Source organism: Globicephala melas, chromosome 13 (genome assembly GCF_963455315.2).
Source record: "Globicephala melas chromosome 13, mGloMel1.2, whole genome shotgun sequence".
Taxonomy (NCBI): Eukaryota; Metazoa; Chordata; class Mammalia; order Artiodactyla; family Delphinidae; genus Globicephala; species Globicephala melas.
The window spans coordinates 49,238,950-49,250,981 of record NC_083326.1 but is presented as its reverse complement, the minus strand read 5'-3'; the positions used below and the strand labels follow the sequence as shown (position 1 = coordinate 49,250,981).

The window sequence follows — 12,032 nt, the reverse complement described above, 5'->3', positions numbered from 1 at the left end:
TGAATTGGAACCACAGAAGTGACTGTGATTGCCAAGGCAAAGAGAGTAGTGGGAGGGAAGAGGCCCTATTTGGGGTCCCCAAGCAACACTTAAGTGAAAGCTAGAGGAGACATAGGAGTATGTCAGAAAACACACGGTGGAAAATGTTTGGAGTTTGAGGAAGACCCTACCTCTCTCCAACAGGTAGCAGTCATATTTTCAAATGATATTAATGATCTGTAGCTTTTCGGTTTCCATTTTTACATGCTGGTTATAGATTGTTATAAAACAAAATCGTGACAATAGCTAGCATTTATTGTTTCCTTCCTGTGTGCCAACCACTGTATATGATGTGTAACATGATTTGCAAGATTTAACTGTCATACCCGTCCTCGGAGCTGGATATTACAGCACTATTGTTCCTTCGGACTAAAGAGGCAGCTGAAGCTGAGAGCAGTCTGGAATTTGAGAGCATCCCTGGTTCCAGCGTTCTAGCTCTTCCCCGAGTCTTATGGTAATCTACATTGTTTCCATGCTCTAGGATCGCTTCATATCTCTAAATATAGAAGATGGCAGTCTCATGGTGCGATACAAACTGAATTCAGAGCAACCAAAAGAAAAAGGAATTAGAGGCATCATAAACGACGGGAAAGATCATTTGGTATATCCTTCGAGTCTGTTTATTTGGATTGTTAAATGTTCTCAGTCCTTTAAGTCAGTGCTCAGAACCCTTTTCTATTACCAGATGAACTTATAGTTATTAACTGAGAGACACGTCCTTTTAAAATCTGAACATTTGGGGCATGAAATATGTAATATCTGTGTGGCACAGACAAAACATGATTAATTTCAAATGCAAACATTTTGGGAATTCCCTGGTGGTCCAGTGGTTAGGACTCTGCGCTTTCACTGCCGAGGGCACAGTTTTGATCCCTGGTCAAAGGACTAAGATCCCGCAAGCCGCGTGGCACAGCCAAAAATAACAAAATTAAAAAAAAAAAAAAGCAAACGTTTCTATTTAAGTGTTTTAATAATTTTATGCAAATGAGCTACTGCTCAGAGCCCATGTATAGATACCATGTATATAAATGAACCTGAAGGAAGGCAAACACATAGTAGCTCTGAACCAGTGTGAACAGGGTTCTTTCATTTCTCATTGCTTGCTGATTCATCTCTCCTTTATTTCAGATTCTGATCAAAATTGGAAAAGCCCAAAAACTTATGCGGATAAACGTGGACTCTCAAAGCATTAAAATTGAAGGTGATATACTTGATTTCAGCACATATTATCTGGGAGGAATTCCAATTTCAATCAGGGAAAGGTAAGATGATTTTTTTCTTTTAAAGAAGCAGATCACCTCTCTTAAGAGTTATGATTGCTACTGATGAGTCTACCTTTTTTCTTTTAACGTAGATTTTATTTATTTATTTTTGGCCGCGTTGGGTCTTCGTTGCTGCGTGCGGGCTTTCTCTAGTTGCGGCGAGCGGGGGCTACTCTTTCTTGCGGTGCGCAGGGTTCTCATTGTGGTGGCTTCTCTTGCTGCAGAGCACAGGCTCTAGGTGCGCGGGCTTCAGTAGCTGCGGTGCGTGGGCTCAGTACTTGTGGCTCACGGGCTCAGTAGTTGTGGCTCACGGGCTTAGTTACTCTGTGGCATGTGGGATCTTCCCTGGCTTGAACCCAAGTCCCCTGCACTGGCAGGTGGATTCTTAACCACAGCGCCACCAGGGAAGTGGTAGGGTCTACCTTTTTAAAATTCTAGCAAAAAGCAAACACAAAGAATTAACTTTTCAGTATTAACAGTGTTAGCCAACAGAGTAAAACAGGCTGTGAATACTGGATAACCGGACTGGCCATTTGAAAGAGGCTGGGTTGGGGGGGGCGGGGGGGGGAATTGTGTGCCACCCCCCCCCCATTGTCATTCCTGGGAGGAGAGAATCCATGAGGAGTAGGCTTGGTGTTGACAACGCTGCCAGTAAGAACAGGGGCTGTGGCCTGGGGCCCTTGAAGACACAGAGGAGAGAGCAGGTAGCCCCTGGCCTGACAGGCAGCCCTGGACACTGAAAGCTGGGGCCACTCCTTCAGGAAGTACCTCCTAGGATGGAAGGCACATCTGTATCACCTGCCCCCTTACGTTTATTGAGCATGGACTAGGGGCCTAACTGTTTCTTGGATGAATGAATACATGAATGAATTAAATTAATTTGAATGGAAGTAAAGCTTAACCTGAATGAGAAAAACGAACACCGCTTTGAGGATACACTTAAAAATAACTTTTACATTTTATTAATATGTTTGTGTCCTACAAAAAAGGCTTTTAGATAGCTGACAATGATGTGTGTGGTACAGCCTCATGACTAAGCAAAGAGCACTCCCAAAACGTTTGGTGATGATTACTTTTATACAAGATCTGAGGCGAGTTAACTCTCTTGCTGTTATTAGTCAGTTGGAAGAGCACTGGGTGTGATGTATGAGGCCTTGTGCAAAGGTGGTCTTTCTTCTCAATTCCTTACATGTTTGAGCAGCTGTCCAGCCTCAGGATGGAGGCGCTAATCTTTGTGTTACAGTTGTTAGGGGTTGCCCCCCAAGACAGAAATATGGGTGAGAGAGTTCAGCACTTTGATAGAGTTTGGGAGTGAGTATCTTTACTCCCTAGATTCCTTGAAGTGGAAGGGACCGTGCAGATCGTGGTATGTAACCTCTGAACTTTAATGAAGAAATTGAAAGCCAAAGAGGTGATATTAATGTTTAATATTATCAGTGTTAAATAGCAATTCAACCGTGAACAGCTAGTTATGAGTGGCCAATAATCTTGGTTTTATTCAATTAAGTGTAATAAATAGAGTAACCTCAGGTAGCACCATGGCACGCATCTGAGGCTATCAGTTAGTTGTTCATTATACAAGCGCTCACTGGGTGTCTAGTGACGTCAGGCAGTGTGGTCGGTGTTGGGATGACAACAGCAAACAGGGCAGAGCCTCAAGTATAGCGGAAGGGAGACAGTAGAATGAGGCCAGTGCCATCAGAGGGGAAGCTCAGGGTGATAGAGGGCCCGGGGAGGGAATCCACCCAGTTGGGGTATCAGGAGAGTGGTCTCTGGCTAGACCTGAAAGACGCTGACATATGAAAGTCACCATATGTGAGGAGATAAGAACTGGAGAAAGTGTGAACTCTCAAGAGGACACCATGAAGCAGGCCAGGGTTGCCACACATGGCTGGTGTGGGAAGCAGGGACCAGACCACAGAGGATCTTGAAAGTCACAGTAAGGAGCCATTGGGGGCTTCAGCAGAGAAAGGACATGATCAGATTTGGGTTTTCAGTAGCTTGTTCTGGTGCAGGGAGGAGATTGGATTAAGAGGGGAAAGGCAGAGGCAGGTGGAAAGGTTGGAAGATGAGTGTAACGGAGGTGAGAGAGGCGGGTGGCCCGACCACAGAAATGACAGCGCAGATGGGGAAAAGGAAGTGGAGTCCCAATATACTTCGGGCAGTGGATGGGCCGTGCTAAATGGTTGCTTGGGTTCGGGGAGCACTCAAGAGGGACACCTGGGCTTTGATCTAGCGCTTGGACAGATGGCCAGCACCAGCAGAGAAACAGGGCAGTGAGTTCAGTCATAGGCTGAGTCCCAGGAGCCCAGGAGACAGCAGGTGGAGATGCCCAGAAGGGTTGGACAGAAGGCCTGGACCTTTGCAGAGAAGACCGGGCTGGAGAAAGGATGAACAAAGCTTGGGAACAGGTGGCCATTGAGATTAGACGGGCAGGTGGGCTCCCAGAGCCGTGAGGGATTCTCAGCGGCGATACGAGAGCCACTGGTTGGTGGTTTGCCTCCGTGCGGTGTCAGCAGAAGGTCCACAGACAGCAATGTGGGTGCCAACCAAGCAAGGTTTCCTAGAGAAAAGCAGTGGGTGAGGATCCAAAGAAAAGGTTCTAGTTTCGGCTCAGCCACCAAATAGCGGGGTGACCTTGGGTTAAGTCAACACTCAGCCTTTCTTTGACTTTTTATCTCTGTCCATTAAAGAAATACACGTGGATATCGTTATACATATATGTACAGATAGACATATAGAATCTTCCTAGTCATTTGTTTTAAGGTCTTCCAAACAGGGACTGTTTCCATTTTCTGGGCAAGTTTATACTTCGATTATTGATGCAAACCACAATGACATGGAACATACAGGAGACAGAGGCCAATTGAAAGATGTCACTGAGCTTTTACTCTCTCATAAGCAACACGCTGAACAGTATTCAGCTGTTTCTGGCCCTGCTTCATCCCTCTGGTGCTGTCCTTGACGGTTCAGAGTCCTGAGAACCCCCTCTGACGTGGGTCACAGAGGATTTCTCCTGAGAACCCAGCAGTTCTTTCAAAGGAGGGAGACGCCCCGACCCCTGGCGTTAGTGGAAGACAGTCAGTGCTTGAACCTGATGTGGAGAGAAGCAAGCCTCGTGTCATCTCTAAATACAGTAGCTTTGACAAGAGAGCTTGTGGGTGTGGTGTTTTCTCCTCTCTCCCTGTAGTGTACCTTCTGGGAATGGGGACCCAGATCTTGGAATGACTTGTTCAGGATTACAGTCAGAAGTCACAATCTGTTAATCCCATCTGCTTCCCATGAGAGAGGAAATCCTCCTTAATAATGCCAGAGGGCCTCAGACCAACAAATACTTCCTGCGGACCTACCTCATTGCATCACAGAGTATAATAATATAACAGTAAAATGAAAATGATTCAAAAAGTAAACATCAGGCAGGGATCTGTTGGGCATTTACTAATACCCGACATGGAGTTTGGGATTAGATTTCGCTCTTGTGCTCTCTGAGATCAGCCCACGGCAGGTTGGACCTGGCTAAGCCTTTGTGAACCGATTGGCCCATGGTGTGTACACATACCCCAGCGTACTAACCCATTCATACCACAACCTACACTCCTCCACAGTCATGGTCCTCTAGCAAGCGTGCTCAGACCCAGAATCCTGGAGCAAACGTGGAACTCCAGGCCCTCAGATGAGCCAGAGTAACAAGAACACCTCAAAAAATAGTGGAAGTAAATCTTTCCTCTTAACACCTCTGCTGTAGATAACTGTTCCTTAAAGCAAGAGTCAGGATCATTCCAGTGCTGTGGGTACACAACTGTATAAGCGTAGAGAGCAAGGGCTTCAGGTCACACAAGTTTGTGTGAGACGCTGACCACGCAGATCCCAGTGCTGCCCACTTCCTGCTGTATGACTTCGTGCAAGTCCCTTAACCTCCCCAAGCCTCCTTGTACATCTGTAATGTGGGCATAGTGATGGTCTAACTCTGAGAGTGGTTGTGAGATTCAGAGTAAAGGAGTTAGCACAGTGCCTGGCACATGGTAAGTGCTTAATAATGTCAGGTAAGAAAATATCTCCCTCGAAAGCTTGTTGTGAGGATCAGATAATAGTACCTTGCACAAAACAGGTGCTCCGTATCTGTCGGTGGCCTTTCTTTCCCCTTTACTCTTCTGCCACCTTATTCTTCCTCCAACCTATGCTTTACAGAAAAAAGGAATCAGGAGATGCTGATGAGTCTAAAACATGCTGAAACCCGAGAGAGAATGCATCTAACTATGTGTATAAATAGACAAGCTCCAGCAATGAACTTTTCTCCTTTCCTGAGGCAGGAAGCCAACTTTATAAAATAATCAAGCTCGTGCTGTAATGCCACTGAGGATTCATTTCTTCCTTTCCCTTTTAATGAAATTTAATTTTATGCATATTACCTGTAGCTCAGCTCTTTACAGTGAATTGAATAAAAATGAAGGCAGACCCCTTTCCATTTAGAAAAGTGAGCTGCTTTAGGGATTTATAATGCAGTCGGCTTTGTGTTTCTCTTAGTACATCATTTGCTTAAGAAACACAAATATTTGCCCGGACTTCAGTCATTTCACGTATGTGAATGTTTTTATGTGACGTCAGCTCCCAAAGTCAAATCAAAGGGGAAATGTCAAAGCAGCCACGTAGCAAGAGCTGCTTTAGAAATTGCTTTGTTATAACGATGCACTGACGTGGGGATAGTTACAGACTATGCCGTCTCACGCTGAGTTCTTTCTCTGGACCGGCTACCACTTGAGTGTGTTAACGCGTAATATCTCATTTAAACTCAGGACAACCCTGGGAAGCAGATTACCACATGCACATTGTATAAACGAGGAAACAGAAGCACAGAGAAGGCAGGAGGGACAGGCCTCGAACCCACGCAGCCTGGCTCCAGAGTCCGTGGCTCCAGAGCAGCCCCTCCTGAGTGCATGTTCATGACCACATGCCATGGAGGGTTCCAAGCACTTCCCGGATGTTAACTTGTTTAATCCTCACAATGACCTCTTGCCCAGCTTGCACAGTTAGGAGGTGGTGGGTACAGCATACGAGGCCAGACAGTGCTTTCCATTGTTCCAGCTTGGCACTGATTAAATACCAAGCCGCATTTTTCATAATTGACTAGGACCAAAAAGTAACAGTTTGTTTCTTCTGCGTTTACAGTGGCTGACTTCAACGTGGACAGGAAAAAAAGAGCAAAGAGTTTTCTACAGTATTTCTGGCTCTTATAAGTTACTTATTAGGTTATTAATATTGAATATATATTTATGGTATATTAAGTTATTAATATACTTTTAATTCATGATGCGTTACCATGACTCCGGGAGGGGATGGAGGAGCAATTCCAGATATTGTACATCTTCTATACCTTTTGGGGACGCTGGCCATTCTTCTGTCAACATTGTTGTGTTCACTTTTAAAGCTGAGAATGCAAATCACACAGAAAGGAAATAGATTTCCCTAGCATCACAAAATAAATAGCATTCTAGACATCCCATGAGAAGAGATAAGCGTAAAACATGTACTTGTTCGTGGGTGACAAGTGGTAGGGAATGAGTGCCGTGTTTCAGCTCCAGTTCCCCGTCAAGCCTGCTGTGGTCCATCTCTCCCGTTTTCTCGAATCCCACATCAGGTTTAACATTTCTACACCTGCTTTCCGAGGCTGCGTGAAAAACCTGAAGAAGACCACTGGTGTCGTTAGACTGAATGATACTGTGGGCGTAACAAAAAAGTGCTCGGAAGACTGGAAGGTAAGTGAAGAGTTCCAAACCTCGCAAAGGAATGCTCTCCAGCTAACCCGTGCTTGGCATTCGTTAACACACCAACTTTTGACGTTTTCTGGTAGCACACAGTGTTACTGTGAACTAGTTCATTTATTACACTCCCCACGTACTTGCAAAACCTCTTCAGGCTTGCATATTAAATTTGTAGGAAAGTAGGAATACCAGCTGTACACACAAAAACGTACAGATGATTGGTAAGTTATCATGCAGACAAGCAGACTATGTCTTCCCATGGGTCACATGGATTGGTTCAAGTGAGGCGACATAGGTTAAGATACTGTATTTCAGCCATGACATGATTACAGTGCCGGTAATTTATTCCGTGTTTTCGTTTCAGCTCGTGCGATCTGCCTCATTCTCCAGGGGAGGACAGTTGAGCTTCACCAATTTGGACTTCCCGTTGCCCAGCCACTTCCAGGCCTCCTTTGGGTTTCAGACTTTTCAACCCAGTGGCATCTTATTAAATCATCAGACAGGGGTATGAAATATTGTATGAATACTGAACAAGATGTAAACCTGACTCAAGGTTTGATGTCAAAAACAATAGAGGGGTTTTGAAGGTAAATTTGTTAGGCATTTTATCTATCCTCACACAGTAAATGCTATTGTGGATTTCAAACATGGAAGCTGTTGCCCATCCTGGGGTAGGTCCTAAAAGAAATCAGGCTTAGAAAATACATTATAGTTCACAGAATTGAATTTGTGTGTATTCATGAACTCATTTTCATTCTTTTAAGTATATTTTGTGAGTGAAGGTGAATTAGAACTGTTATAAGTAATAATGTAGCTTTAATTTTTAGATCTAAGAAAAAAATCAGAATGTACCCCCATCATTCCTTTGTTATTCCACACAAGGTAGCTCTTCAGATTCCTTTTTTAGCAGCAGCAGCTAGTTGGACAATATTTACATCGGTGAATGGGAGAGAGTAAGGTCCTTTGCTCTTTATTCCTGTACAACAAGCCACAGAGATTCTATAACCTAAGAGGATTTAGCCAGTGTGGTCATGTAGGCGTAAAAGTCAGCTAATACTCAGAAATCGCCTAGCGGAACGAGTGGGATTTTAAAATAGAAGTAGAAGTAGGACACTGTTCTTCTTGGATTTGTTTCTTCAGGATTGCCAGCACAACGGACAACTAGTATATGTTGAAAGGAAGGATGTAGCTGCCTCTGTGGTTATGTCGTAGTAGAACGCTTCTCCTCTCTTGCTATCTTTGTTCATCAGCAGTTCGAGATCTGTTTTTAAAAACAAAACACATACCGTATGCTAACACATATATATGGAATTTAAGAAAACAAAATGTCATGAAGAACCTAGGGGTAAGACAGGAATAAAGACACAGACCTACTAGAGAATGGACTTGAGGATGTGGGGAGGGGGAAGGGTAAGCTGTGACAAAGCGAGAGAGAGGCATGGACATATATACACTACCAAACGTTAGGTAGATAGCTAGCGGGAAGCAGCCGCACAGCACAGGGAGATCAGCTCGGTGCTTTGTGACCGCCTGGAGGGGTGGGATACGGAGGGTGGGAGGGAGGGAGACGCAAGAGGGAAGAGATATGGGAACATATGTATATGTATAACTGATTCACTTTGTTATAAAGCAGAAACTAACACACCATTGTAAAGCAATTATACTCCAGTAAAGATGTAAAAAAAAAAAAATACCCCTGAAAAAGCACATGCCAACATTTAGATTGTGAGAGTGGCTTTTCCATCAGAGCAGGATGTTTGGACCCAGCTCTTTTGACACACACTCCTTGTTTCCTCTACCAAGAGTGGGGACACTTAGTACCCAATATACAAAATGGTCCAAAACAGGGGGAAGAATGGGCTTAACAAAAGATGAGATCACTCCTGGACAATGCAGGAACCCTTCAAATATCCTAGGAACACTGCCCTCAACTTCTTAATGGATTAGCTAAGGAATACATTTCAATTAGCCTTCTTTTATCCAGTTTATAATGAATATTGCCAATTGAAAAAAAATCAACATAAAGTGAAATTGACAATGGCTACGACCACACACTATAAAAATTGTTTTAGGCTAAAAGCTCGCTGACAAATCACATCTGGTTGAAAACTGCAAAAATTGTACCTGGTAGGAAAAAAAATTAACAAAATTAAAATGACAACTGCTAAAACTACACACATTTTTAAAAATTAAGAATTGACAGAAAGAATCAAATCATCTTGCCAAAATTTGGATCTTCAGAGTTTGACCTTGGAAAATTGAACCTCCTAGAAATTAGGATCTGAAAGTAAAAAATTCATGACTGAAGAGAAGCTATCGTTGTAATCATCTATGAAAATAAATTGATGAATCAAGTCTTTGTTGTAAAAATGTATTCAGAGGAACATCGATGCTGACGAAAATAACTTCAGCAAAATGATAGTGAAAATAGGAAAATTTAGAAATATTTTAACTGTTTTGTATAATTGATGGAGAAATTAAGGGACTTCCCTGGTGGTCCAGTGGTAAAGAATCTGCCTTCCAATGCAGGGGATGCGGGTTCAATCCCTGTCAGGGATCTAAGATCCCACGTGCCATGGAGCAACTAAGCCTGCCACGCCACAGCTACTGAGCTCACGCACCACAACTACAGAGCCCACATGCCCTGGAGGCTGTGTGTCACAACTAGAGAGAGAAAAACCCACAAGCCACAACGAGAGAAGCCCACGTGCCACAACAAAGAGCCCGTGTGCTGCAACTAAGACCCAACGCAGCCAATCAATCAATCAATCAATTAAATAAATAAAAATTTAAAAAAGGAATGCCTGGATCAATTTATTTAAAAAAATTTGATGGAGAGATTAAGGTGGTTTATGAATATAGGTCCATAAAATGCTTTTGACAGATTCATCAGTGTTGGAATAATTTGCTTAAGATTTTTATATTCATAAATGTGGAGTCCAAATATTCAAAAATAATCTTTAGATCAAAAGAGCAAAGTCAAAACATTGGGGTCAAAACATCCTGTGTACCTAGTTTTGATCATATATTCAGTATTAATACATTCATAATCATTAAATGCAGATGGACTGCACTGATGGGTATGTTCTGTGATGATTTTAGGCAAGCAGCCTACAGGTCATCCTGGAAGATGGCCACATTGAACTGAGCACCAGGGACAGCAGCAGCCCAATTTTCACATCTCCACAGACGTACATGGATGGTTTACTGCATTACGTGTCCATAATAAGCGACAACTCTGGGTGAGTGGAATGGCTCTTCTGCCAGAGCGCTAAGAATTTTACTTTATTTCGTTTAATGGAATCTTCTAGTATCTTTTCTGAGAAATATTTGGCCTTAGCATTGACACTATTTTACTAGTAAATCTTGGCCTTCTTCCTGGTTTTATATCAATTTTCTCATTTAAAAAATCAACAGTTGGGCTTCCCTGGTGGTGCAGTGGTTGAGGGTCCGCCTGCCGATGCAGGGGACACGGGTTCGTGCCCTGGTCCTGGAGGATCCCGCATGCCGCTAAAAAAAAAAAAATAGTTTAGTGAGTTATTTCAGGTAGAAGATTTTGCGTCTGAATCAGACACTCGTTGCCCACCTGGCGAGAATCGTTTTCCCCAGCTGTTCTCACTCCTGTTTTGTTTTCCTCCTGTTTTTTTAGGCTCCGGCTCCTCATTGATGACCAGCCTCTGAAAAATAACCAAAGGCTGCTAGGCTTTTCAAATTCCCAGCAATCCCTGCGTCTGGGCGGGAGTTATTTTGAGGGCTGCATCAGCAACGTTTTCATCCAGAGGTGGGTGCGGTTTTCTGTGCGTGCACAGCTGATGAGAATGGCCTGTGACCCAGGGGACTTGTCATGGCAGGCTGCACGCCGCTCTCGTCCCGCTGACTTTCAAGATGACCTCTTTGGCACGATACACACGTTAAAAGCAAACTAACTGAAAGCTTCTGGGCTCATCCTACCTTCGTAGGAGCAGCCTTGGAACACAACCTTGGAAAAGGTTTAATTAAAATTTACTTTCAGATTATGGCCTTTTTAGATAAGCGCAAAACTCTCCCCTGGGCAGAGGGAGAGCCCAGGACTGGTCATGAACCTTAGGCAGCCTGTTAGGAGCTTGTGAGCTGCCATCAGGGCTCAGGAAAAATCATCAGATAAAGCAGATTTACCCGTGAGATTTTCCTCCTGAAATGCAGTGAGATAAATGCTTCCACAGACTCACTTCTGAGGTTTCCTCTTGTTCACCGTCATTCTAGGTCATCCAGTGTCTGTGTTTGTCCTCTCTGCATATTTCATTTTCATATTTCTATGTGGCTCCCACTCCAAAGAACTATAATATTCTGGCTTTGCTGCAACGCTGGCTGTTCAAGGCAATAAAAGTTTCCCAAGGCCTTCTGCTGGCGAGGCATGGTGCTGGATATTGAAGGGAAGGCAGAGGTGGGTACAGCACATTCTCATCCACTATGAGCCTAGTGTTTCCTCTAGATATCCTGTACAGGGAGGAGATGAACGTTTACCCAGAAATCAGGACAGTAAGAACGTGTAGTTTTGAAACAAATCCTCCCCGCTAGTGTGTCTTCCTTGATATGTCAGCGTTCGTTTCTGCCCTCATTCCAGATTATCAGAGAGTCCCGAAGTCCTAGATTTGGCCAGTAAATCCACCAAGAGAGATGTGTCCCTGGGAGGCTGCAGTTTAAACGAATCACCTTTTCTAATGTTGCTTAACGGGTCTACGAGGTTTAACAAAACCAAGACTTTCAATATCCACCAGGTGAGTATCAAAAAACCTTACCCTGGGTTTTGCTTCTTTCCAGATGATTCTCGTAAGAGAGTCCTGCCTCACCGGAGATGTTGGGGAGGGAGGGATGTAGGTCACCTGATCCGGTGGTGCCCAGTGCCTCCAGGAATAATGGGTCATCAACAGGTGGATGACACCAAAAGGTCAAAGTGGTTTTTGTTTTAGCTTTTATTTTGTATTTTGAACGT

At 43.8% G+C, this 12,032-nt stretch overlaps 1 protein-coding gene across 1 annotated transcript in view; it reads left to right on the top strand.

Annotated features, from left to right (window-relative positions):
* Nucleotides 1-12,032, top strand: part of LAMA3 (laminin subunit alpha 3) — a 240,940-nt gene that overhangs the window by 210,648 nt on the left and 18,260 nt on the right. Inside the window, exons 61-67 of the mRNA XM_030842611.3 lie at nucleotides 521-640; nucleotides 1,168-1,301; nucleotides 6,937-7,054; nucleotides 7,425-7,565; nucleotides 10,163-10,302; nucleotides 10,710-10,841; nucleotides 11,664-11,817. Coding sequence (XP_030698471.1) covers nucleotides 521-640; nucleotides 1,168-1,301; nucleotides 6,937-7,054; nucleotides 7,425-7,565; nucleotides 10,163-10,302; nucleotides 10,710-10,841; nucleotides 11,664-11,817 — 939 coding nt within the window. The remainder of the gene's footprint in view (nucleotides 1-520; nucleotides 641-1,167; nucleotides 1,302-6,936; nucleotides 7,055-7,424; nucleotides 7,566-10,162; nucleotides 10,303-10,709; nucleotides 10,842-11,663; nucleotides 11,818-12,032) is intronic.